Consider the following 27,850-nt stretch of genomic DNA (forward strand, 5'->3'; position numbering starts at 1 on the left):
AGTGTTATATGCTGTAGATGTAGGGTTTTTGTTTCGTTTTGTTTTTGTTTTTGTTTTCTTTCCTTTGCAAAGAGCATTGAGATTAGTATTGTTGCAAGTATGTATGTCGTTTTTGGTGTATTATCCTTGTATAAACAGTAAAATGCCTGCAGAAAGTCTGTAATTTCTGGGAATTGGCATTCTCGGTTCTCATTCGTTTGTAATCTTAGATGATAGGCAGCAAAGGCAAACACAATTTTTCATGAAGCTCATCAAAAATATGTATTCTATGTAATTTAATTTGCATATAGTAGTGCATCGAAAGATATGAACTACTTTTTACCATAAATTTATGACATTTAACATAGCATTTAGTAAAGAAATATATTTACTAGAATAAAACAGATTCTTGGTCCTTTTAAAGTAATTGGGTATGGTTTTACTGTTTCTAATGGCTTCAGGATTTGACCTAGTGATAGTATGAGAGTTAGATGGAGGATTCATAGAGGCAGTGTAGATTAAATCTGTTCTTTTGCTCTCCCTAAGCCTTCTTTGAATCCTGGGGGAAGACAAGCATCTGATGTAGTGCTCTTAAACCACTGGAGCATTCGAAATTATGATGTACAACGTGGGGACATTGTGTCATTGGTGTAAGTAATCTTACATATGTTTCAATATATATTCATATAAATGTTCAGCTATTTAATATTTATTTATTGAGTATTTTGTATTTTATCTCTGGCATACTGCAGGTATATGTATGAACAAGGAACATCATTTGTTAGTAATGCATTATAGTTAGTCCTATAATGAGTTTACAAAAGTCAGGAGAAGGTCAAAGAATGTATTATCAGTTTTTTACTTGAAAGGAGTGCAGTGTAAAATACTATGTGATACAGTAATATCTGTGTACAGAAATTGCCAAGAAAAAGAGCTGTGATATAAAGAGAAAAAAATAGAAAAAACATATGGCTAAATGGAGTACACTTTTTAATTTGTTTGGCTATGCATTCATATTTATGAGAAAAATAGCATTTTCTTACATAATTAACATTATTTTTTTCTGGAGAAATCTTCCTACTGAATCAAATTTTAAATAATGTTACAAGAGTTCAACCTTCTTCATAAAGGACTAAAGTACCCCCCCCCCCCCAAAAAAAAAAAAGTTTTTCGATTACAAGGGGAAGGTCCGTGTATCAAGCCAAAAGGTGGCAGTGTTTTGCTGTTGAAAATATTCAAGACTAACGAGACAGAAACTCCATTTCAGCTTTAATGTAAGATAGAAATGGAGTGCCAAAATGTGCATAACTGACACAATGATATAATACTTGTAGTACATGCTCGGATAGTTTAAACTTAGGGTATCTAGTTTTGTAAGTGTGAAATGCACAATATGTAGATTACAGCAGAAGAATTGTCTTTAAAGCTATATTGTCTGGCTTCCTTTTTGTCAGCCATCTCTTCTAATTGTCTCATTTTATTCTACTTCTTCATTGTACAGGTAATTCATATAACAGTTTTTACTACCAGCTCTTAGAGTAAACTGCTACCCTCATGTCGTGTTTTTTTGTTAGAAACCTAAAATTTATGTTCTTTCTTGTTGTCTGGCATGTAAGATTATCTGTAAACGGTCTAGCTACAAATACAAATTTATTCATGTTTGCAACACCAAATATTACAGAAGGACTCCAGTTTGAAGTCACGTAATGACTACTTGCAGAATTTGATTTTACCTGTGTATGTGTCGCGCTGCCCAAGTCACGCTCTAGTAACGGTTTAAAATACTGGCTGTACCTGGTTACTAATTAATTGACTGAACAGCTTGTTTTCCGATCAGAAAACAGAACAAATAGTTTCATTCTTATACTTCTTCAAGGTTTGTGGTACTATCTGAACCATCTGCCTTGATTGCTTTCACTTTGTTCTACGTTCAGACATGATGACTAATATTTTAGATATTGTGGGTGTTTTTATTCTTTTTTTTGGTATGTTTTGAAAAGTTCACTTACTGTTGATGGAGCTTATGTACATTCACGTGGAAGAAGTCACATTGTATTTGAGTGTTGTACTGAAGTTTTTCTTAAACATTTGAGAAGTACCCTGAATAGCTAGGCTAGGGAATTCATAATACACTTTAAGAACAATACAAACAAACAATGCAAAACTAATATATTGAATAATTTTTGCTAAAAAGTGAGGTATATTTTATGTATCAGTAACATCTTTTAGATTACTTCACGATACAGATTTGTTAGAAGCATCTTTGGCCTGCTAGTTGTGTTTAAAAGCTTACTGTAATTTGGAAGTTTTCACTGTTGTTGCAAAGACTTCTTCCAGTGAAGGGGGCCTACAAGAAAGCTGGAGAGGGACTGTTTGTCAGGGAGTGTAGTGATAGGACAAGAGTCTTAAAACTAAATGAGGGTAGATTTAGGTTAGATGTAAGGAAGAAGTTCTTTACTCTGAGGGTGGTGAGGCCCTGGAACAGGCTGCCCAGAGCAGCTGTGGATGCCCCATCCCTGGAGGTGCTCAAGGCCAGGCTGGATGGGGCTTTGGGCAGCCTGGGCTGGTGGGAGGTGTCCCTGCCCGTGGCAGGGGCGTTGGAATTAGATGATCTGTGAGGTCCCTTGTAACCCAAACCATTCTATTATTCTGTGACTTGGAGGATGCAGTATCTGGATGTGGTTATGTACCTATGTGGGTTGTTTGAAACTTAACCTTTTGTACATGAGGTTTTTATTAACAAGTTTTAAATATATGAAGTGAATATTTTTATCCTTTTCATTTTGGTTGTTTACCTATGATATCTCTAACTCAGAAGTGAATAGATATGCTATGAATGTTCATGAATTTTACTAAGTGGTCTTCATATAGTGGATTTGGGAGATTTGGGTGAGACATGAACAGGGAAGGCCAGTTTCCCAGTAATTTGCTGCTGCGTTTCCTGCTTCTGTTAGAAATTCAAATGAGAAGGTGATGGTGTGATGGAAGCAGGCAGATGAAGATGTAAACCTTCTTTCATATCCTACTTGGCTGCTTAACATTTAGCATTTGTTTTCTCTTTGCCAAGTCATAGTACAAACTAGCAAAGAGGTTGTGGGAGGGTGGTCTTTTGCAGGATAAGAACTAAGGTTGAATATTCCTTGTGACAGCTTGACCAGAGCCGTCCAAATTCTTTGCCTTCTTCATACCATCAGAAATGTGTCATTCTGGATGGGTGCTGTTTTTACCACAGCTCTTAAAAGGGATTATTGAGATCCCAACTGGCAAAGTCCAACGTAAGTAGATGGCCAAGAGCCAAACCTTGGAGCAAAGAGATGAATTAATCTTGTTGGCTTTGGATGCCCCAAGAGAGCAACAGTCAGCCTGTGATTACGCTAGCGATATTGCTTGCAGGTCCAAAAGTTTGTATTTTTGTTATCTGCAGACTTGAATTACAAATGAGCACCCTGTCCCCCAAGCATTTGGTGGAATTTATGTCGGGTTTAAGAATTAAATGAAGATCATCTTATGGAAACATGTCATGTCTGTCATCCCTGACTTCGCATCTGAGCTGACCTGATGTAGCTGTAACTGTGCATCACAACCATGGCTATGCAGTTAGTCACTGTGTGTACACATGTGCGTGTAGCTGTTTTTAGGCATAATATTTAGAATGGCATGACTCCTCAAAATTATAAAATTAGAGTCAGATAAAACAAATGGAGAGAATAAGTTGGTAGCGGAGGATGATTTCTTTACTTTCAGTTTAATGTTTTAGAAATAGCTAAATCTTATCCCAGCTTTTTAGAAGCTGTTCTAAGTTAACATTTTTAATTTTAGCTTAAATCATACTTACTGATACCAGAATTAAGGGAGCTCAATGTTATATGTTACAACTTTTGAACTCACAATTTTAAATTTATTTGGAAATGAATATCATCATCCTTAATTTGATCACTTGCTTCAGTGCTTAATTTTGACATTACTGTATTACTGGGACTTATATCAAAAATTAAACCAGGACTATTATTCCAATAAATTAAATAATTTCCATTATTATATGTTCCGTAATACTGCCTTTCCATCGCTTAAACAGATGCAAAGAAAGTGTGTTATTTTCTTTGTTTTGACAATGTTTACTTATCTTCACATTTTGCTTGGAGAACATCATGTGGCATATGGGTTTATCTTTAAAAGATAAATGAATGATTATTTTTAGCAGACAGACCTTGATCTTTTGGTACTTTTTGTGGTGAAATAGGCATTTATTTTGCAACAGCTGTGCTGAGGTAGATGCCAACAGTTATGATGAGCTTTATCAGATATTGCAGAGTGGGTTATAGGATCCTAGTTGGTTTTACTCCATAAGTTTTGAGTGTCAACTGCTTTGTAGTTGTAGCAGTCCACATCACAGCGTGGGCTGTACAGCTCAAGCAGGTCCTTGGGCATATACGCTGCAACTGCACTTTGTAGTGCTAATGGAGATTGTACTCTTCCATTGTGTATTAATGGACATTTTTACCAATTTACCTACATGTAGCTTGGTTTCTACAGTGTACAAATGCAGGCTGTGGTAAAAAGATGTTGCTAAAGAATGTTTTATAGCTCTAGAATTCTTTTCTCTACTGAAAAAATCCCTTATATCCTACTCTCCACTATCCTTCAGTCTCTACTGAAAACCTTGTATCCTGAGTATAAACTCTTCTCCTCTTTTTATTCCAAAATTCCTGTCTTAATGTAGCAAAAAGGTGTTGCAAGATGTAGAAAATGGCAAAATTAGTATGTATATATACGGTTGTGATTTTTTTTTAATGGAAATGACAAATTTTAAGTAAGCTTTTGAAATGAAGACAACAGTATTAGCTCAGATTTACTTATCTGAAAAAAACGTTTTAAAAGTTTGGACATTGTCGAATTCTTTGCTTGGTTAGTAGATTTTTTAACAAAGGAGTATGTTCAACGATTGTAGTATAAAAAGGATTGTTAGATTTTGAATGATGAAATTTCAGGACTATAACTATTTGCAGATACAAATTTTAGCTTTTGGAAGCTGTGCTTGTGTCACACAGATACTTCTGTGTAATAGGAGTATCCGTAATAGAGACAGTACCTTCTGCAAGGTGTGACCGAGAACAGGAACTTTGTAGGTTGCCAGGTGTCCCTCCATTTCTAAATCAGAATGTGTTTTTATGAGTTAAATAGAAATATCTATGCTAATGTAATCTGGGAAAGGTTGAGGACCAATGCAATTTGTTCTGTGTGTTCTGAATGGTAAAATGTTTCTGAAGTTTTTAACTATAATAGCTAAATGAAAACTGGCAGTGTATTTAAAAACATATTTTTAAAGGACAGCAATAATAATAAGGAAAAAAAATGTATATTTTGTCAGCTTCTTGTGAGTTCTCAAATAAAAGCATAATTGCTTTAATACAAAACCAATGTTCTACATGGAAGATTTCTTGATGTTTAAAAAAAAAAACCTACATCATATCTCCTGTTCTGATGAAGAATATTAAGTAGCTTCTGTAACTGCTACCTTTGAGACTAAGATTGTTTTCAGGCCTTTTGGTAAGCTTATAGTTTATATGTGTATTTGAACTTCGGAAAATACAGTACAAATCAACAAATCAACATTCTGGAGGAAGAATCAAAGTACTACATGCAAGATTGTCTCTGCTGTGGTATCCCTCACTGTTAGCTATTCAGAAATGGAAATGGGAAAAGGTAGTTGCCATGATGATTTTATTTGATAGCTCAACAAATTTCAGTCTATTCACACAAATCTGAATAATCCACATTTTGAAGGAATGTGGTACTGTTCGTATGATGGAAACAAAAGAATTCTCAAATGGTGTAAAATCAATACATACTCTTCATAAAACAATGCTAACTGGAATTTCATTAATGAGACTAGCCTAGTAAAATAAAAATCAGTAAGAATGTACTTATTGAAGGAACTGCCTTGAATTTGAATCAGTAGCTGTAATTATAAAAAGACTTACTACAAAATTCTGATAGATGTAGCATGACTGAATATTTACTGGTTCTCGCATAAATTTTACGAAAGTTTTTTCTGGCTAAAATATTGAACTGCCTTTTAAGAATACCTCCGCTTGACCTTCTTAAGTCTTCCAATTTCTATTCTATTTTTGTTTGTACTTAGGTCCCTATACCAAGTCATCTATCTTCTGGCAGGCAGGACACTGCAAAAGAGGTTGTGCTGACATAGAAGCTAAATAATCACTTTACTTTCTGGGCCTCAGTGACCTCAGGAAATCTTTTCCTATTCTGTCCCTTTGGCTGGAAGAAAAAAACTCATGTCTTTTCCTGATAAAAATCAAATATGTAGTTCTAGTATTATTATCTGTGTTACAGTCTAGATATCATACTATATATGTGTGTTAATACTGTTGTTGAAAGAAAAAAATTTTTTTCTTTACAAAGTAAGTAAAATGCACTTTTTAAAGAATGTTTTTAGATACTATATGTAATCCCAGGATTTTTAATGAAGTGCCTAGGATGAGTTTAAGTGGGCAATTATTGTAGTACTGTGGAAACTGAGCAGTTGTGGAGGGAAGAATTTGTTATATTTACAGCTATGGTTATTGAATTTAAAGTCTATTGATACAAGTAGGAAGTTTGAAAGATTTGGTTGCAATAATCATTGCTGTAGAGAGTCTAGCTAGATTATTTGGACCAAAAAGTAACAGATATGATTTTATGACTTTAGAATTCCTTAGTGGCCAATTTGCAACTATGATAATTAAAAAGAAATATCTTCTGTTTTCTAAAAAGTTAATGATGTGGAAGTCAATTAAATGGTTGGGTCTATTTGTGAAAGAGGTGTTAGTTGATAGGGAAGAGTCTTGTATTCTTATAAATGGTGTCAGTGAGAACTTCATATTCTGGTTGATTTTGGTTTTGTCAGCCTAATGATAGTACCTTGCTATTGAATGAAGAAAAAAATTACTGCTTTTTGAGAATATTGCTTACTGTATCCATCAGAATCCTACACTGCAAGTTTACTAAAGCCACTACATTGATTAGTGAGTTAAGCTAACAGGACAAAACAAAACCATTAATGATAAAAGATGAAATTATCATTCTATCACAAGAATATATGAGGTAGTATTAAGTCTACATAAGGTATTTGATAGGATAAAAGTGGATCTAGAACCTTGCCATAACATCAGTAAATCCTACTCTAAAAGCAAATGTCAAGATATAATAACAGGATCAGTTACCTGGTCAGTTTTTTGTTCTAGTTAATATACCTTTGAATAAATTTATGGACATCAGTGTGGTTGTCATAAATTCTGTTTAAAATGTGAATTCCCGTTAGTTGGAAAATAACTTAATCTTAATGACTGCTAATGAGACAGTTCCATCAGTTTTTATCTGAGGTGTTGCTATATAGAGGCTGAGTTGGAGAAACATAAATCACTATTACCGTGCCTTTTGCTGTTGGCTTGATCATTTTAATTTGCTGCATATAGTATTTGCTTTTCATTTCAAATGCAACATTGAGGGAGTTGACAAAGAAATTAAAAACAGATATACTGACTGTGATGTTTGCTTGAATTTACTGTTGAGACAAGTAACATAACCTTCCACAAAGATATACTCTAGTGAAATGAAGGGTAGTTATGATCTCAGCAACCACAGTACCAATTCAATAGCCTCAGCATTAAAGCGGTTCTATACAGCATCACCTGCAGATCTACATTCCTCATTTCAAGTATTTTGCTTCTTGGCCCATCTCTGTTCACCCTGGAATTTCTGAAAGATATGGCTGTGTAGCACCTCAGTCAGATTAGGATGAGAATAGTAAAAACAAGGTGCATTTGAAGTTTCAACCAAATGTATATGTTTCTAATTCTTTAGAAGGCAAGGAAGGTGGGAGGAAAACTGGTTGTGTTGTGATCTTTAAATTGTAAGATGATCAGATAAGGTGTTAGCAGCTAATTAGTAGATAAGGGGGACATGTGCTGAAGGAGAACTGTTAACAGTAATTTGCAATCTCAAAATAGAATTAATTAATTTATTTGTTCATTTGATTAATTGATTCCTTTATTTTTACTTTGCTTTTTAGTAATCAGGCTAGTGATGAGGAGGAGAAAAGGAAAAAGCAAAAACAAAAAACAAAACACCTTTCTAACAAATGAAGTAACTTTTACCTGCCTCTGTTCGATAGAAAGGGGAACAGTATAGAATAGGCTTTTCTACTGTTCTTGATCATTGATGCAGTCGCAGTATTTTGGAGATACTGGGTATAAGTGGACAGCTGCGTGAAATATTGCAGAAATTACAGCCACCATGTGATTGGCTGGAAAGCTGTCTGTGGTCCTGTAACTGCCTGACTTACAGCGTGATGCCTGACTGCCCCGTGAAGGTCATGTTGAGCAAAAGGAGCTTGAAAGCTGCCTTGTTTTAGAAAAATATCACTTTTTCCTTTTGAAATATTTATAATTTAGATGCTAGGAACTTGCTTTGGTTTCAGCAGAATCTGATGATATAAAAGCCTTCTGTGTTACACGTACAGAAAGGTAACAATATATTTTTCCTAAACTTTTTTTTTGTTTTGTTTAACCTTAGAAAGTTTGACAACTATGAGAGGGGAGTATTTGATACGTTTTTTCACAGTGCTTTGCCAGTTGCTGAGAAGTAATTGCTGGTTATCTCTGACTGGTATTGCTTGTAGGTACCTAGAGCTAGAAAAGGCATTGGAATAGTCTACATACTCTTGTTGTTGGAAGTAGCAGGAAATACAATTATTTCAGCAAATGAACATTCCAGTGCACATCCTGTGTAGGTTGTTCATTTAGAAACTTCCTTAAGTAAATTCAGACTGAACATCTTTGATGGTGTACAATAAAAAATGTCATGGGTATTTGTATGGTTATCCTTGCACAAAAATCTGAAGTGTATTGTTGATGATGATATGTGTAGATGGATTGTAATATTCAAATGTGTTCTCAATACAGAATCACAGAATATCCTGAGTTGGAAGAGACCCACAAGGATCAACTTGATGAGTACTAGCTTAAAAATTCAGAGGAATGGTAAACTGTAAATAAACTGGTAGCTTAGGAAAGTAATTTCCTTCCCTTGAAAGTAAAGGTCTTGTGGGGAAGCTAATGGACCAACCATGATTCCTAAAGATGTGTATCAAATACTTAAACTTAGGTTCCACTGAACTGATGAAATGCTGAGGGCTAAATTGATGAAACACCAGACTCAATTTAAAAGAACCTTCTGGTTGGATTAAATCTTAGCTTTCGTACAGCTTTACTTGAATCTGGAAGGATTCAAAAGTAATACAAATTTTAGGTCTTAAAGATGGTGTATCAACTTCTATTATGAACAAGTTCCCTTCTTGGAGGGGAAGAAATGAAAAATCTTTTTGTAGAACAACTCCAAAGATCAGCTTTTCCTTTCTTTTCCATATGAAACCATTCTGTTTCAAAGGTGTTCAGTTCCTTAACATCAGGGCTGTAATACTCCATTGCTAAATTGTTGCCTGCAGTAGTGTGAAAGCTTTAACAAAGATGTGTACATAAGGCGTTATAATGTGATTCAGCAATGCTTGAAACCTAGAATGCAGTAATTTCTCTTCAGCAATGAAATTTGATTTTTTTTGAGAAAATAGAGGGACTGATGTCCTCTATATAAGCTGCTAAGCAAATTAAATTGTTTCCATAGCTTTCTGAGTGTACAAAAAGAAATCTAAATATATTTTACCCCTTCATGCAGTTAGGGCAGCTTCTCTTTTGTGTACAATCTGGGAAATACTGAACTGATATTTTATTATGCAGGATATTTCATACTATTTGTTCTTGGACAAATTATAGTTTAAATACTGCCACAGCTGTCTTCATATCTTTTAGTAATAACTTCCCCTAAGCCAGTTGTGTTATGAGCAACCATAAATATTAACTGCAGAACGCTACTTCTAGGAATCTTTCAATGCACTGTACATATGCTGACAAAGTGGGTTCTGCATACCTATCAAAAATATTTATTTCCGATCTAATTGGTGAAGTTGGAAGAAAAACCAAGGGTCTTGACCTGTGCTGAGTATATTGTGGACATGAATATTTTTGCATATAATAAGCAGAGTCTTGGCCTTGTTTTCTGTTTTCTTTCTTTTTTTTTTTTTTTGAAATAGCCTGTTAGCGATGGTAAAAACAAGGGAATGGCAAATTATCATGTTTAAAGTGATAACCTTATCATCACTGTATTTTCTAGGGAAATTATATTAGGCTGCATTCATGAATGTAACATTAGTCTTTTATGTGCAATCAGCTGCTTCTGGAAAGTGCAGTTGAACAAAATTTAGCCTTAAATACATACATATATATTTGTTCTGTTGAGAGGGGACCTTATTGCAGTTGTCAGCTGCGTTGTTGATTAGTTTCAGAGAAATGGAGTCAAACTCTTCTCAGAGGTGCACAGAAACGTGATGAGAGACAATGGCCACAGTTTTAACAAGGAAAATCTGACCAGATATAAGACAAATATTGCACAATTATAATGGCTAAGTTATTCTCCAGAGAGACTGTGAAATCTCCCTCCTTGGAGACATTCAAAACTTGATGAGCCTAAACCTGAGCACCCTGACCTACCTTTGAAGCTGAGTCTGTTTGGGCCACGTGGTTGAAGTGGATGACTCCCAGAGGTTGCTTTGAACCTGAATTATTCTGTTTCTCTACATCAAATGGAATTTCAGCAACTGAACTTTTAAGATATGAGACAATTACTAAACCCTTCAAAGTTAGAAGTCAGCAGTACCAGTTAGTGTTTAGATTATTCATTATGTTGGTTTTAACTGGTTTTATAATGCAGAAGTGTAGTTTCTAAAAACCTCTTCTGTAGATGTCTGTGGTATTTGTCTTACAGTAGCATCTAGAAGACCCAGTTGTGCATAGAAAGTCCATTGTGTTAATAGGTGAAGGTACAGAAAGTGGTAAGATTGCATTTGGTTTGATAACTAGACTGTAAATTTTATAAAGCAGAAACAATGAGCAGATTCAGGCAGATGCATATAATGAAACAATCAGTGTGGTGGGTGGCAATCTGCATGCAGACAGCTAAACGCTGGGTCATGTTTAACATACTATAGTAAAGGAAACTCCTCTGCAAATGTGTGTGGAGAGCAGTTCCCAAGTGAGAAGAGGAGCCTGGAAAAGTACACAAGTAATTGTTTGCTCACTTGTTAAATTTTCAATTAAGTCTGACTGGATTCATTCGTAAGAGGCAGGGTCAACATTTTGACTGTAAATCGGAGAGAAATATGTCAGGAATAAAATATAAAAGACACCTAAAATGAAGGCAAACAATTTAATATGATAGAAAAATGAAAGCAGTTCAGTTGCAAAGAGAGGGGTTACTTGAAAAATTTAGCATCGTGGCTGTAATTTAATGACTCGATGCAGGAAGAATCTACAAGAATCTTTTTCACTTATCTCATAGATAGAACTTAAATTGATTTGAACTTGACCTATCTCCTCTGCCAATATACAGCAGAATAGATATAGTCTGCTACTTTTTAGCCATTCAGCTTATATTCTCCCTGGTACTGTAGATATCTTCTTTTGTAGCTACCTTTTATGAAATGTAAAAACGTAGCATATGAAAGCTCCTTTTTAATTTTTTCTTTATTCATAATATGGATTCGATGGGGAAAAATATTGATGACTTTGAATAGTAAGTTGATTTCCCCAAGCCTGTTTACAAACAGACAAATAAAAAACCCAGGAGATGATTAAGGTTTTCAATGAACACCTTTCTCATATACCTTCAAATGCAAATCACTAAAAAAGAGGTACCTATTGAACATATTTCTCGTGTTATGTGTTGTTTCGTATGTCTGCTTTAAGGGATGAATTAGTGGCATTCTTAGAACAATAACTTTGATGTTCCAATAACTAGGGCAACTATAATGAGAGAAGTGTGGTCTTGCCATATAAAAGGAAGTATATTGTCAAGCAAGCAAAAGATAATAGCATCCTGTACACCCAGAAGGCCTGCTATGATGTTTGTGTCTGCGTAAGATCCCCTTTGCCCCCAGAACAGTCTATTTTTAAACTAGTGCTGAGTTTGACCTTAGTAAGGAGATACTGTTGGAAGATATTGAAATGCGTGATCATGCACAGTGTGTTATTCAGTCCTATAGGACACCGATAGCAGTAATTTTTCTACAGCAGATTTGTATTAGTTTGCAGTTTCCCGGAGTTCAAAGGCTTATCTGTTTAACATTAAAAGGGAAACCTTAATTACAAATTATATTCCATATCCTTAATCAAATAATAGCTTAGCTGAATGCGTGAGGCAGACTCTTAGTTTCCATTGTTCTGGACGGTTTAGGAAGGGATGGTTTCAGATCCCTGATTAATATAGAAAGAGTGTCCATAGAATGTGAATTGCTGACTTGGTTGAAACTACATTTTCTTTGCTGTAAGCTGTGATTTCTCACTAAGTTCGGTGAAAAACAGATTGTTCTAGGTCGGTATGACCATTGCTTCACAGGAACAGCATACATACCTTTAGGAGTTGAAGGGGGATGTTGGTGTGTATTTATTGTAACATATTTAAAATACCTTGCAAAGCCAGAATTTGTAGGAACAATAATCTTTCGTGGGCCTCATGTGGCCTTCTACGATAATGCTTGACCTTTACATTTTCCCATGATATCTGGACTGTAATATTGAGTGCTAGCTAGATTTTTAAATGAGTTGACTTAACGTTTGTCACCCTTACTGCATGAAACCTTATGCTTGTGTGTTGTGAGACACTGCTTCTTGTGCATCAGCAGGACTGCAGTACTAACTACAGCCTAACTGAGGAAGAGGGCACCACATTCCATATATTTTAAAACTGATGATGAGAAGGTATGATGTTAGGAGGAGTCTTTACTGGGAGAAATCTTTGAAAATTATAAATAACATTAAGTTAAACTTGATTTAGCAAAACAAAGGACCTCTGAATGTCCAAGAGTGAATTTAGCAGGGGAAAAAAAAAACATATATCAACATCTGAAACTCTGTCTTCATGCTTCTTAGTTCTGATAATTAAAACAGCTAAGCACTTTCATATAGAATCTTTACTCCTCTTTGTTTTTCTTTTCATGCTTCCTTTTTGAAACATTGTCTCAGTGGTCATCTTTGTGAGAATTTTGAGTAACCGGTCTTCCAGACATAATCTTCTGGACAGTTGTCATTTTCGAATCCCATGATTAGAAATTGACAACTGATGTTGGAGAGTTTGCATAAAGTGAGTTGAGGCTTATGTAAGTATTTAGACAGTGCAGTAGTTGGTGCTGTGTTGCGTTGCCTGGATGACTGTCGTCTGCTCTAAGTTGCATACTTTTCTGAAGTCTGTCCTTATTGTTCTAGCTGTCTCATTCCAAATACGGTTTCCAGTCTTCTCCTTTATAACACTTAGCATTTTTGTTTGTTTTGATGCTTTTTAATCAGCTTTTACGTGTACTTATTGATCAGGTATTACATAGCATCTCTTGCTAGTCCATATGTGAATGAGCTGATGTATTTGAAAACACTTAGATCTCTCAAAGACTCTTTTAACAGTTGTATTTAGGATTTCTGTGATGTTTTAGCTATATGCAAGGCAACTCAGCAGGGTTTTTCAGTCCACAGGATTTGCTAATGCAGCAGCAGTTAACCGCCAAGGGAAATTTAAATTTCAAGGGACACTTCATGTCCTGATTTGTAAAAGCTCTCCTGTGCTGTTCCAGAAATTTCTGCTAGCACCTATGTTTAGCTGTACCGTGGGGCTTGTTTCACCTGCTGTATACTGTTTCCTAAAGCTCGTGAAGTATTATATTGCAGCGACAAGTATATTCTCTAGGTGGTAGTGGCAGGGCTAGCAAACGTGTCAGCCCCTGGTGTTCAGATAACATGTGCAGAGCATTTAGTCTTATTAGCACAAAGCATTACTCCAGGCTAGAAATAATCCGTTTTGGTATCTAATCTACCAGTTATATTTTTACTGTATGATATGTTAATACTAATGTCACTGATACCGGAATGGGCTCAGAAAAGGTACTGATGTTTTTCTCTTAGTCTCATACTTGCAGCTGACAAAGTGAACAAATAAAACAGATCAATACTGTTTTTGTCATGAGGTTCATGTCATGAGATTTCATTTAGAAAAAAAAACCAACAACAACACACACAAACATGAACCTTGAACACAACAACAGTTTTATGATTCCTGTATTCATAAATTCCTGATAGGTCTCCCATGTGCCTTCTAAGAATAAGGTGATTTTGGAAATTGCTGTCTAAGTTTAATCCAAGTATAAAGATGAACAAATGTAGACTGGTATAATGGCTGATATTCAAAGTGATCTTTACCTTTGGAAGTAAATGAGCCACACTAGGAATTTGTGAACTGTAAGAGCAAAAGTATGAAAGGGTGGTAATTGGTGAGATTTGCTTAAAAAATAAAAGTATTGATCATATTCTTGCTGGCAAATAAGAGGCTTGCATACTAATTTAATAGTGCTCATTATATGTATGTAATAGTTGTCTAATTTCATATTGTATAATCTGTTCGTGAAGTATTCATTGTGGGCAAACAGAGGTCATATTTTGGAACAGCAGGCATTCAGTAGCAGGATGAATGGAACATATCACTCATGTCTACTCCGGAAGTTCGTAAAGGTGTATGTTGTTTTTTGAAAGTTGGTCATTTTCTCTTTTCCTTGTGTGATTTGGAACAGAAGTGATGTTTGGTGCTGTTGAGAATCCAGACTGTGAAAGGATTTGGAATCCCTGTTGTCATAATTCTTTGAGTGTATGAAGCTCATGTTGCCTGGGAGAAGAGAGACTGTAATCCCCTCCTTGCTCTTCCAATTTACAGCCCAGAAGATTACTCCTCAACTTTTTATCCTTAGGGTCAAAATCTACTATATATTTTAAAGCAGTTCAGAAAATCAGACTTCCAGTAAAACAGAATATGTTAAATTAATTTATTTTGCAGTTTTTTAAAAAAATCAAAACATAAAAAGGATATCTACACTCTTTTGTTCTATATTATATACAATTTTTATATCCTAGAATGACAGTGTTTTATTTGAAAATAATATCCCTGGTTTTCTATTGTACTGAAGGTGCGTGCAGCAACTAAAGGGCCTCCACCCAGAATGGCAAGCTGCTGGTCAGATATGGAATTACTCGTTTTCTTAGTAATGAGCAGGAAAGATATGTGAGGGATGTTTCAATTTAGGGTCCGTTTAAAACAAAACTAATTCTGATACGTATTTACAGGCAAATGAGATTTCTCTATAAAGCTTTCTGGCTATCTCAGTTAGGATTGTTATATGCGGGAGGATACTAATAAACTGAAGCAAACTTGTAGCACAGCAACAAATGTGATTAAGAGATTATATAGAAGGGTGCTCTAGAAGCATATATTTGGGTTTTGTCTGTAGGTCATGGTTTCTGATGATCAGATTGTGTCTGGGTCTAAGGTCCTGCCCAAGCCATAGGTGTTGTGCTATGGGACAATTTTCAACTCTCCACTCCATTTGAGTGGATAAATCTTGGGATGTCAGTGTCACTACTTTCAACCTGTCCTAATAACAAATCCAGAAACATGAGAGAGAAAACAAGGAAGATGAGAACAGACCTGTGGTGGAGAACAAAGGTACATGATTGACACCTTGAGATGCTTCTGTTTTTGTTGTTCCCAGTGGAATTTTGATGGAGAATCTCTACTGAATTGAGATTCTAGAGAAGGAATTTTACTTCTGATCTTATTTTTTTTATTTTTTTGTCTATGCCTTTGTCTATTCCTTAAATAAATAGGTTACATCGATACTTTGTTTCAGTGCTTGCAACAGACTAGTTCATCTGTTAGTTTGTCTCATACGCAAATCTGTCTCCTCTCTTTGTGGCGTATTTTGACTTTTTTTCCTTTTTTCATTTTATAAATCTCTAATTAAGCCTTAAGAACGAAGCCTCTAGGCTATTATTTTATTCTTCTTTATATTTTGTCATGCCTAAGGATGCTGCTTTTGGACAAGAGTTTCATTGTTTAAGAAGCTCCACATAGATTTGTTTGTTCCCTCAAGGACGGGGGTTCTGCATTAGACTTCCTTCAATCATCTTTATTGTTTTCGTAGTTAGATGCTGTAAATCAAGACTCACCAGAATTTCTCTGTAGTTAATGGAGAAAAATGAGTACTTCCAAAAATGAATTTTTATTAATTATCCTTAGACATTTTACTTTAAATAATGGGCCAAATAAATATCATGGATTTTAATTTAGAGTAAAACCATTGTTCTAAATGGATTTTCCACTGCTGTTCCTAAACTAGATGCCCTAATAGTATTGAAATTACTTGATTTTTTTTCACCAATTGTATAGATTCTTTATGCAGAATTTACTTACCCTGAAATAATATTTTTCTACATCACATCTTTAATTTCATCGTAATGCCTCTTGCTCTTCACTGTACACATCTTGGAGTATCTGTTTGAGATTATAATAGTAGCTGAGTATGTCAAATGTTGCAGTATATTTTCATCCTGTGAGTTACACTTGCAGCTAATTAACTGATATTGGGGGTCTTCCTTATTTTTCTTGTATTTGCATCAATATTTTTTTCCTTCCTTTCTCACTGGCAGTTAAACCACACAGAATGAAAAAGTCATAACTTAATGGATGACCCCTTGGATCACAGATGCTGACAAAATGAAGCCTGAAAATTTTAAATTGGCTAGCTGCTGTTATCCTAGCAGAGCCCATTAAAGTCACACAAGAGAGCATAACTTATTATGTAGCTAAACTGTGACTTTTTCATGGTTTCTTTGTAAACATGACAATATTTATGGATGGCATTAGTGATACTAAGTTGACAGAATTAAAACCACTGTTTATTGATACAGTTCAGTAACTTGATTTAATTAGATTCTCACTGCATTGATCTAAGAGGATTTTCAAGCAGTGTTTTATGACAACGGTTTAGAGGAGAATACTGAAGTTCTCACAGGGATGATGAGTTGAAATAAATATTTTCATTTAAAAATATATATACTTAGTGTTTAGGCTTTTGAACTTTTCCACAGATATTTGGCCACTGGACAGGCACAGACTCCATCCTTAAATAATAGTGTACTGCATTAACACTGGGTGTATTAGTATGACAGAGATTCAGCTCTACTTAAATAGACACATTAGCAGTTGGATGTCAAAATTCAGGCTCCATTGATGGGATTGACTGTAATGGGAACTTCAGATCCTTAGTTCCTTTACTGATACTTGCATTTAGTGTGCTTTATGGAACAATTACAGAAGTGAGTGAGGTTATTAGGATAATCAATTAACTCTGAATCTGTTGGAGCAGATAATACCTTTTAATTTCTTCGTGTTTCTTTCCTAGGCCTGTCTTTCCTTAGGCTACCTGTCTCTGTTAATAAGCAACCTGGTTGTAAATCTGCTAAGCACTGTTTTATACCTTTTTCTATTTCATAAGCTTTACTGAAAATAACAGGCAGTACTGGTCTCTGGTCTTCTAAACAAAAGCTTTTAGACATGAAAACATAAGAAATGATAAATTGAAGGCTAATTGAGGCAAGAAACTTGAAAAACCTTCATGAAATTACTGATAAGTATTTATGAAGATTTATAGAGACGCTTCATGGATTTGCATAAGGCTTTTGTTCTATTAAATATGGTAAAGGGTTGTAAGGGGTTGGTGTTTTATTCAGCTTAAAACTACTTGACAGAGATTTTGCTGCTGTGCATTAAAGTTAGTGTAAACAGTAATGGTTTAGGGAGAGCAGCAAGGTGTATTGAAGAAAATGGTAGTCTTTAAACTTAAGTAAATCTGGTTTTGTACTGCTTGTCATACAGCGTGCTCCTTTTTCACAGTTACTGGTTTAGCCTTAAAAATGCACAAGCTTTCAAGTATTTTCACTACTTTTACTGTTGAATGGATGTCATCACAATAATGAATACTGTCGTATAATAGGAACAAAGATTTTGTTTTACTAAATATACCAAACTGACCAACACTAACATACTCGCTTGGTTGCTTTCTAGTTCAGTTATAAAAATAGCCCAGCAGAGCTTCTTTCTATAAAAGGATTATTCTAGGGAACATTTGCTTTACCAAGAAAAAAATATATTCAGTGTTACTATATTTGACAGAACAGACGATGTGCAGTATTCTTATCCTGTATTTACAATGAAGTGATGCTCCTTCTCTGTTACTAGAATTCGGATATTATTTTTTTAGAATGGTCTCAAAAACCCTTCCTTAAGGAATTTCATGGTACGTTTAAAAATATATTTTCTTTTTGTAGTGTTCTTCATACTAAAATAAATACAGAATCTCTAAGGCATGATGGAAGATATATGGGAAGAGTTTCTACTCTAAAGAAAAACAGTGCAGTTTGAAGAGATTATACAGTAAAAGAGGACTAATCTAAGAAAACGCAGCTATAATATTGCTGAATCTTTTCACTTTGAGGCATTCTGCAGAATGCTGATGTAGCCAATAAAAGGGCACATTCATCAAAATGTGTAATTTAATTTTAAAAATAAAACACTTCAGTTTAAGCATACAGTACTCAGATTTCACATGAAGGTGAAGAAACCCCTTAGGCCATTTAAAATTTATGAGGAGTCTTGTGATTTCATTCATTATGTTGACAATATGCGCAGCTTCTTTCGAAAATGGATTGGACCAAAAAAGGTGAACAGACGTGGTCGTAATAGCTCTTCCCATAGTGTGTGCTGAATTATGAGAGTTACTTCTGATTATACGTTACCCAGGAGGACTGTTTAATGTGCTTGGTTATATAGATCTGCAAATTTTTAGCTGTGGGCTGGTATCCATACTGAGCCATAAATTTACAGTTGATGTATTGCTTTCTAGGCAGACAACTCATACTTTGATAGAATTAAAGGCAAGAATTGATTTCCTGCTAAATAAGACACATTTCAGTTTAAAGTCTAATAAATGGAAACTGGAGTCTCTATATGAAAACGTATATGCAACATTTACAATGTATCCAAAATGTGTTTTTTTATTATAGATTTGCATATAGATATGGAAAAATACTTTTCTGAATGAAAAAAGTATCTTTAATCCTTTCTGCTACTTGGATTTCAGTTGTCAGAAACATACCATATTTTTGACTGCTTTGGCTATCTCTCTGTTCTGGTAATATAACATACTATCAAGATATACTTTTGTGGTTTTAGCTTGTGTTAAGTACTGAAGTGAATATTGCATGAGTTAGCAGACTCATATGCTCATAAGTACCATAAAAGATTAAAAAACAAAACAACAAAAAAAACAACACACCTTTATGTGGAAAAACAAATTAAACAGTGGTTGTTTATCGGCTATGTGCCACGAAGGATCTTTGTGAAATTTGGAAGGAGGCTGGTTCACTAAGACTCAGAGCAACGTCTTCTACAAACCAAAGTAGTTTCTCCTAATCAGCAGGTAAGCAGCCAAGCAAGTCTGCTTAATTTCGCTGTGAAAACCTGCTGCTGTTTTAGCATTTTCATGATACTTGTAGAACAAGTAAAGGAGGAAAGAAGCAACCTGTGCTGACAGAATACGGAAACTTCGCTGTGTGATTTCAACGTAATTTATATTTGGAATTACATCCTGGTTCAGAATTTAAGTTTGCTCTCTCCCCTTTGCCTCTCTCTCTTTTCCCTGTTCCCCATGCACTCTTATTTTTTTCCTCCCTCTCTTCTTTCTATGTGTTAGTTCTGCACTGAAGAATGTGCTGTGTAAAGTTTAATGAACTAGGATAATCCCTCATCTGAGGGAGTTGTATCCTGGAGGATTTCAGGTCCTGTTTTTTCCTTTAGAACAATTTACTATAAACTTCCAGTTGACACGTGAAGTAATGTGTATCCTTCTTGTCTATAAAGGAAACATTTTTCCGTAAATATAATTTCTCAAGTGTAGTCTCATTTAGTGTCAAAGCTTCGTTGCTGTTTGGAAGGCCCCACATCCATCTAGTTCTTGTTTTACATGTGAAATTTTCATTTAATTGCTCTGCTGCTATGTACATCTGTAAATGAAATTGTATATCTACTCTAAAATAAAGGAAGCTGTTGTCAACTTATGATGATATAGCTTCTGGGTTAAAGCTGTCTCCAACAGTCTTCTCCTTGGTAGCTTTCAGAATTATTCAGGATACCTGTGGCTGCAGAACTCAACTCAACAGATTTCTAGGATGTTGTTGGAAATACATGTGCATGTCTTTGTATATATAATGAATTTTCTGAAGATAAGGAGTAACTCCTGAAGAAATAAACAATCATTTTTTCTTCTGAAAAATGGTGCCTTTTTTTTTTTTTACATTTTACTGTAGAAATTGTAGTGTTTTAAAGAAATTGGGAAGATGAGGTATGTGCCACAGAAAACTCACCAAATGAGTGTGGTGATAGTCAGGATAGTCAGTGTGGGTGATAGTCAGGATCATATGCTGAATAATTCAGATATTCAGGCAACACAAACCTGTCTGACTGGGTCCATGCATATGCTTTTCTGGTCCTATCCATACTTTCCTGCCTTTTCTGTGCATTTTTCTTGCCACACCATCTGTGTTGCTATGTATGATGGATCTGTTAGCTCAGGCTCACCAACCAGTGGTTGACAGGAGTATTTATAAGGCAGGACAGGCACTATTATGCTGTGATTCAAATACACTTCTAAGCAGCAGTCAAAAGAACCGTTTATGGGAATGTAGTCCCATTAGCTCTTTGATCATGTGACACTGATGTGACACACAAAGATGATGACAATGAAATGAAATGTGACACTTTGCCTCAGATGTCTGGTATTATTCTGTGACCCAGGATTTAGGATGTCCCCAAGAATTTCAGCATTGAGAAGGAAGGAAGATTCAGCTTTCATCCTTCTACTCGGATGACTACATGGGAAGGTTTTTTTATACCTGGAAGAGACATATTTCAGTTGGGAAACAATTGCAGGTATAGAAGTTCCTAGTACCAAACATCATATCTTTACACATGCGAAATCTTTCATTTCTGTAGGGAAAAAATACTGATGATAATCAGCAAATCGAATTAAAAATAAACAAAACAGAACCAAAGAATTAGCTCTGTTGGAAGAGGGCATCCCGGTTACTGAGAAGAAAGGTGATGCTACTGTTTTCCTATTTTTAGGCAAACTACTTTTCAGAACGGTCAAGGAGTTCCTAAATTTGAGTTCCTTCTCAGCTCACCATTACCTGAAGTGAAGACGTGTCAGGACAACCAAGCCTAGATTTGAAGAGATGACCAGTGGAAGAACGGGTTGCAGTCTTTAGTCTTACTTGCATGCTATAATTAAAAACTGAGATACTACACTACTCTCCAGGAAGGAAAAGATGGAATTTTTCTGGAATTTCTCATACCCTTCAACTCATATTGACGCATTTCATCCCAATTTATCCTCCTTTTCTAGAGGTGGAAGTGGTAGAAAGTATCACACTAGTTTTTTTGGGAAATGTGTTTTAAAATAAAGGGTTGACCCCATCTTGATGTATTAGACATTAGGAAGGAATTTTTCAGTCGGAGAGTTGTGAGGCACTGGCACAGGTTGCCTGGAGAAGCTGTGGATGCCCCATCCCTGGAGGTGCTCAAGGCCAGGCTGGATGGGGCTTTGGGCAACCTGGTCTAGTGGGAGGTGTCTCTGCCCATAGCAGGGGGGTGCGAACTGGGTGGTCTTTATGATCTCTTTCAGTTCAAACCATTCTTTGATTCTGTATCAATGCAAGTTCTTACTTCTGTATTCTTCTCTACTGGTATTAACTGAACAACATTTAAAGCTTTATTTTTTTTTTAATTACGTGTAATGTCTTTGTTCATCATGACACTGGAAAAGCAACACTTACCTAGTTCTGTTTGAGCCATCTTAATTTAGAGTCATAAGCCTTAACATTAATTCTTTATTCTAAGCTCTAAATTTTAGCTTCTTTTATCTCAATGCTTTGATAAGTGTTTTTTATTTTTCTAGGTATGTTTTTAAAGTGGTTTCAGAAATAACATTTATCAGAGATTGTCTGAATCCCACTCTAAATTCACAAGAGCTTTCTTTTATTTCTAAGAAGTGTCTGTTTTCAGGTTAGATCTTGCAGGCATTTCCTCTGAGCGGATTCGCAGTGTTGTTATATCTGGTGCTTTTTTGATGCACTGTACATATGTATGCTTGCTAGATGTTATTTTCTTCTGCTGCTCTGAGTTGGCAGCTCTTGGCTGCATCACCTGCAGTTGTACATTGTTTTGCAAATGCAATACATGGCCCTACATCTTATATGGTTCTTGTTTTATGCTGTTTCTGGCAGTATTTCCTTTGTGAGGGTTCTTCTAAGTTTTTACTTTGTATTCTTACGTTTTTGCTTTTTGTCTGTAGTCAAACTAAGTATCTTTGTATTGTTCTTTCTCCTGGGCATTTTCTTTTTGTCCTGAGTGATTTCTGCAGCCCTGCCACGTCACATACGACTCTTTTCCAAGTGTGAAATCATATCTTCCGTTAGTTCCTTGCCCCTCGCCCTCCACCCTGCAGCTTTGGATATCAGAACTGAATTAATATCTGATCTGTTATAATGAAATCTGCCAAGTGCCTTAATTATAAGCCTGACTTATTAGTTTAAAATGAATAAAAGATTCTTCAAGGAATTCTTTCACTTTTTGCAGTTTCATATGCAGTCTTTCAAAAACCTCTCTTTTGAGGGTTGCAGCATTACTGCAATTTCAGCTCAGAGCTTGCACTGACAACCTGGCTCTGTTTGGAAACTTGTTAACTGATCCGTAGTTACAGGTCCAGCAAAAACAAAATAGTAGTTATCAGTGAAATTTATTTTTAAAAATTTACCACGTGGATTCCAGCGTCTCCCATACAGATGCCAGATACTTCTCTGATTTTATCATAGAACATCCCAGTTGGAATGTCCGAGTGGGACGGGACCCACAAGGATCATCAAGTCCAATTCCTGGGTCCCCAAAGGGCCACCCAAAACAACAACAAAATCAGACCCTATGTCTGAGAGCACTGTCCAAACCCTCCTTGAACTCCAGCAGGCTGGTGCTGTGACCAATGCCCTGAGGAGCCTGTCCCAGTGCCCAACCACCCTCTGGGTGCAGAACCTTTCCCTAACCCCCAGCCTGACCCTCCCCTGTCCCAGCTCCATGCCGTTCCCTCGGGTCCTGTCGCTGTCCCCAGAGAGCAGAGCTCAGCGCCTGCCCCTCCGCTCCCCTCGTGAGGGAGCTGCAGGCCGCCATGAGGCCTCCCCTCAGCCTCCTCTTCTCCGGGCTGAACAATCCAAGTGACTTCAGCCGTTCCTCATGTGTCTTCCCCTCTAGACTCTTTACCATCTTTGTAGCCCTCCTTTGGACTCTCTCCAATAGTTTCACATCCTTTTTGTACTGTGGTGCCCAGAACTGCACACAGTACTCAATGTGAGGCCGCACCAGCGCAGAGTAGAGTGGGACAATCGCTTCCCTCGACCTCAAAACTTTTACTGAAATCCAGAAATACTACATTGACTGGCTTCCTTTGGACAACTAGGTGGGACAACTAGGTGGGTGATCTTGTAGAAGGAAAGTAAGTTTGTTAGATGTGACCCTCCCTAGTGAACACATGTGGGCTCTGACCAATGTCTGTGTTGTCCTTTAGGTGTTTTTTAATAACTCCCAGAATAATCTTCTCCATAATTTTACCAGGCACTGACTTGAGACTGACAGGCTTGTTGTTGCCAGGATCTTCTTTCTTTCTTGCCATTTCTTGAACATTCGGACCACATTTGCCAGCTTTCAGTCAACCGGGACCTCTCCAGATTCCCAAGACCACTGAAAAATAATCTGAGAGAGGTCCCGTGATGATATCAGCCAGCTCTCTGAGCACTCTGGGGTGAATCCCATCAGGCCCTGTGGAGTTGCATGCATTTTCTTCCTACCATTCATCAGTCTAACACTTGTCTTGACTTGTTACTGGCCTTTAGTTACAGCACTTCGATTTTTCACTCTCTCTTGTTCTTAAGTGTCTGTCTTCCTTACTGTTTTCTTCCGATAATCATAAAATAGTTTAGTTCTTTACTATAGAGTTATAATTCTGTAACTTTTGAGTTACATGGTCCAAACACCTGGTTAAAGCAGAGCTAATGTTAGATCTAACTGTGCAGAGACTTAACTAGACATTTTGAGTGTCTTCATTAATGAAGATCACATAATCTTGTATGAGTTCCCGATTGGTGTTACATAGTGCTGTGATTTATTTATTTTTTTTAATAGGAGAGTAGAGGAAATGTTAAAATCGCAAGTGTTACTAAAGTTCAAGCCTACTGCCGGGGAGTCTGTGATGTAGTGAGATGCTGCACCTGACCATATCCTAGTTTAATTTTCCGTGCTAGTTGCTCAAAAAGGATCCGTTCATATTTCTGAAAATACTTACGTTAGGGTGACTGCCTATAAAACAGAAAGTGACAGTAACTGTGCTGAAACAAATGTTATGGCTGATACAGTACTACTCTTCTTGAGTGAAATAGTCTGTATAGCCAGAACTGGACTGTTAAGTAAAGAACATTATAAAAAAAATTCTATTCTTAGTTAGGAAATGAATTCCTTTGTATTTTTTCCTGTCTTACTGTATTATTATTTTTTGGTTTAAGCTCTTTTTTCTATGATAGTGGCCATTTTGCTGTACTTTTTACTGCATTTGAAGTAATGTATTCAATTTAAATATTTTAATGCTACTGTGAATGTTAATTTCTTTAAAATATTAATCCGGTGTTATATATTTGACAAAATGAAAACTGGTGTCATGTAGAGATATGGTGTGTAATGGCAAAGGCTCTTTGGTTGAAAACTATATGAATAGCAGGGAAAAAAGTGGAGGATGCTGTTTGTGTGGGGAAGCTTTGTACTGATCTCCTTGAGGAAGAAAGTGTTATATTTGCCTGGTGATATGTATGCATAGTTAATAAATGATGCATAGGAATTAGAAATAATTTCTATCATTTAAAATATTTTTGTTACTGTTGATTCTTCTTGAAGGACAAATGTCTTGAAGGACATGTGAAGTACTTTCTGAACTGTTTGCTGCCTCAGGCTCTCTGATAAAACATGAAAGTCGACAACATGTATTCTCCTTTCATGGAATTAATCACTACTTTCAGGTTGCTTTTGTTGGTACTTCATTTAACATAGATAGTCTGTTCAGATTTAGTTATTATGTTTTTATAATAAAAAGCATTGGTCTTTGTCTGCGTCATTCAAATGTTTAGGAGTGGCTTTATAAGCAGGGTTTCAGAGTTCAAAATCAAACCTTTTTAAGCTTTTCATAGTGGCTACTCTGCTTCTGTCTTCATAGGATTATCATGTTTTAGTTTCATCGTAAATGTTGAGAATATTGAACATTCCAGTATTTAGATGCATTGTAATTGTATCAGTATTTTGTCCTTGCTTAGAAAGTGTTCAGTTTCATATATTTATAGCTAAACCCTAACTCCCTCCCACTCTAACCTTGTCTTATTGATAAACGAAAGTCATGGGCATAGTGTGAAATCCTTCGTGAAACAGCGGGAATCACTTGAAAAAGCTGTTTCTAAAGACACCTTGTACTTACTACAGCAAAAAAAAATGGGAAACAATAGGCAACCCTTTCTGCTTGGTTCATTTACATAGGCCATTCAGTGGAGTGCTGCCTCTACATATTTGTAGGATGTAACACCAGAAGGAGGGAGTGCTGGCAGAGCTGGATATTAAACCTTTTTTTAGATGGGGCTTTCTGTCCCAAAGACCTTCTTATGGTTGCAGATTTTCTTTGTAGTGACTAAAACTGAGCTGTGTGAGCACATACGAGACCTACCATTCTACAGGTTGAAGATTTGCAAAATTTCCACAAGCTTTGAATGTCTTATCAGGTCAATAATGGAGCCAAATGGGCATACGCTGCCTGGATTTTTTTCCTCTTTCCTTCTTGTTTTGAATATTAACCCTACTGCTTGCAGATCCCTTTCATATCGTCAGTTTTTCCTTCTTTTGATATTACAGTCAGTCATTCACCGTAAGACACCTATTAAGCTAAGGGAAATGGTTCAAGAATATTTTTGCTTGCCTTTATAAAGCTTGGGCTCTCTAAACGAGTTCTGAACTTCCCATGTTGCCTACTGAGAAATACTGTGCATATGAAACTCGTATTATTGTAGGTCATTGAATTCATTTTTAAAATGCCAATTGACATCATTCCCTTAGGGAGTTGTAAGTTGCAGCCTCATATTATGTTCTAGCACAAATGTGGAAATTCAGCATTTTAGAAGGGAACTCATTTGCAGTACAGAAACAACTTAACATGGATCAGGTGATGCCTTTTGAGCATTTAAATCTTAATAGGTGGAAATAGCAGGCTTTCTAGAGATCTTCACTCTCATTACATATTTAAAACTCAGGAGAAAACTGGGTTTTGTTTCCTTACTTCTGGCAGCAAACTTCACAACTGCTGTTGATTGTTGTGTTTTGCATAACCCAAAATGGAAATTAGAGTAGCAATCATGGACACAACTGCTTAGTTCAGCACAGATATGGGACACAAAATGCATGAAGAGTAATAGACAAAAACCAGCTATCAAGGGCTATTTGTGTGAATGATTTTTTCATTGGAAAGGTCTGTGGATGTTACTGGTGTTTGTTATATCTTGCTGACATACGGCATGCATTTTGTTTTTGTCAAATAGTCAAAAATAGAACACTGTATATGAAAGATAATTATACAATAAAATGAGTCTTTCTTTTACTTATAACCATACCAAGGAGCGTGGCACTTAATGGTTTGTTAGTTTTTTTGATTCCTCATCTGCTGAAGTTTATAAAAATGGTAATTTTTATTTTTTATAGTTGTGCAAAGCAAGGTTGCTGTCTTTGGCCCATCCTCCCCTATAGAAACCCTCCAACATCATCTTGTCAACATGACTGTTACAACTTCTTTAGGTCAAATACAGAAGTTTCCAGAACTGACATATCACTTACTGTGAAAATACTGAGTTTCTTCAAGCACAATTGTATGCGTTCATATCGTTCTAATCTTTTCAATAGCATTTTTTTTTTCCCTGTAAGTATGCTTCTTTATTTACAGTAGGACTGTTTCTATTTAATATAGTCAGCGTGGAATGATTGTGACCCTCTGAAACTTGTCTGTGATGTTTGTGAGTCATAACTCTTGAATTGAGAATCCACACCTTAGTTACAGGAAATAGACTAAGAAAAACAGTTAGTTTATTTTTAATTAGGTAGGATAAAACACTAGATAATATGTGATACAGCATATATAATTTTGGCAACAGGAATAAAGATAATATATTTATAATATATTGGGTTTATTTTCCAATTCCCATCTCCAATTGGAATGATTATATTCTTGAATAAGCAGAAATCTTTTTGGCATTCTCCAGTGAGAGGTCATATTAATAATGCATCTCTCATTTTAATTTTTCTTCTTTTTCTTCAGACTTAATTCAACGATTTTTGTTTGATTTCGTAGCTTGTCACTGCAAGTGAAGCTTTTAATAGCATGCCAAGGATACCGCAAACTGTGCTAAACTTTAAACGCTGTTTTATATGTTTTTTTGGGTTACATGGTTAAAATGGGTTAAAAGCATAACATCAGTTGAAGGAAGAAGAGGGAAGGAGGGAAATGGTTTCTTTATATTGTTCAGACTGCACAGTGAATTTACATGAGAATTTTATCAGCATTCTTGGTGATATGCCTACTATGAAAGAATTCCCCACAGATGCAAATTTTTTGAACTGGCTTCTTTATCTTTCTTCTTTTGAGATACAGACTAAAAGGATGGATCTGCCTTTTATGTCTAGAGAATGATGCCTTGAGACTTATTTG

At 35.9% G+C, this 27,850-nt stretch overlaps 1 protein-coding gene across 6 annotated transcripts in view; it reads left to right on the top strand.

Moving 5' to 3' along the window:
* Positions 1–27,850, top strand: part of IMMP2L (inner mitochondrial membrane peptidase subunit 2) — a 460,185-nt gene that overhangs the window by 16,120 nt on the left and 416,215 nt on the right. For all 6 annotated transcript variants that reach the window (XM_080576908.1, XM_080576910.1, XM_080576911.1 and 3 more), the window contains exon 3: positions 526–629. In XM_080576908.1, the coding sequence (XP_080433034.1) occupies positions 526–629 (104 nt within the window). The remainder of the gene's footprint in view (positions 1–525; positions 630–27,850) is intronic.

Source organism: Anser brachyrhynchus (genome assembly GCF_964034855.1).
Source record: "Anser brachyrhynchus genome assembly, chromosome: 1".
Lineage (NCBI taxonomy): Eukaryota > Metazoa > Chordata > Aves > Anseriformes > Anatidae > Anser > Anser brachyrhynchus.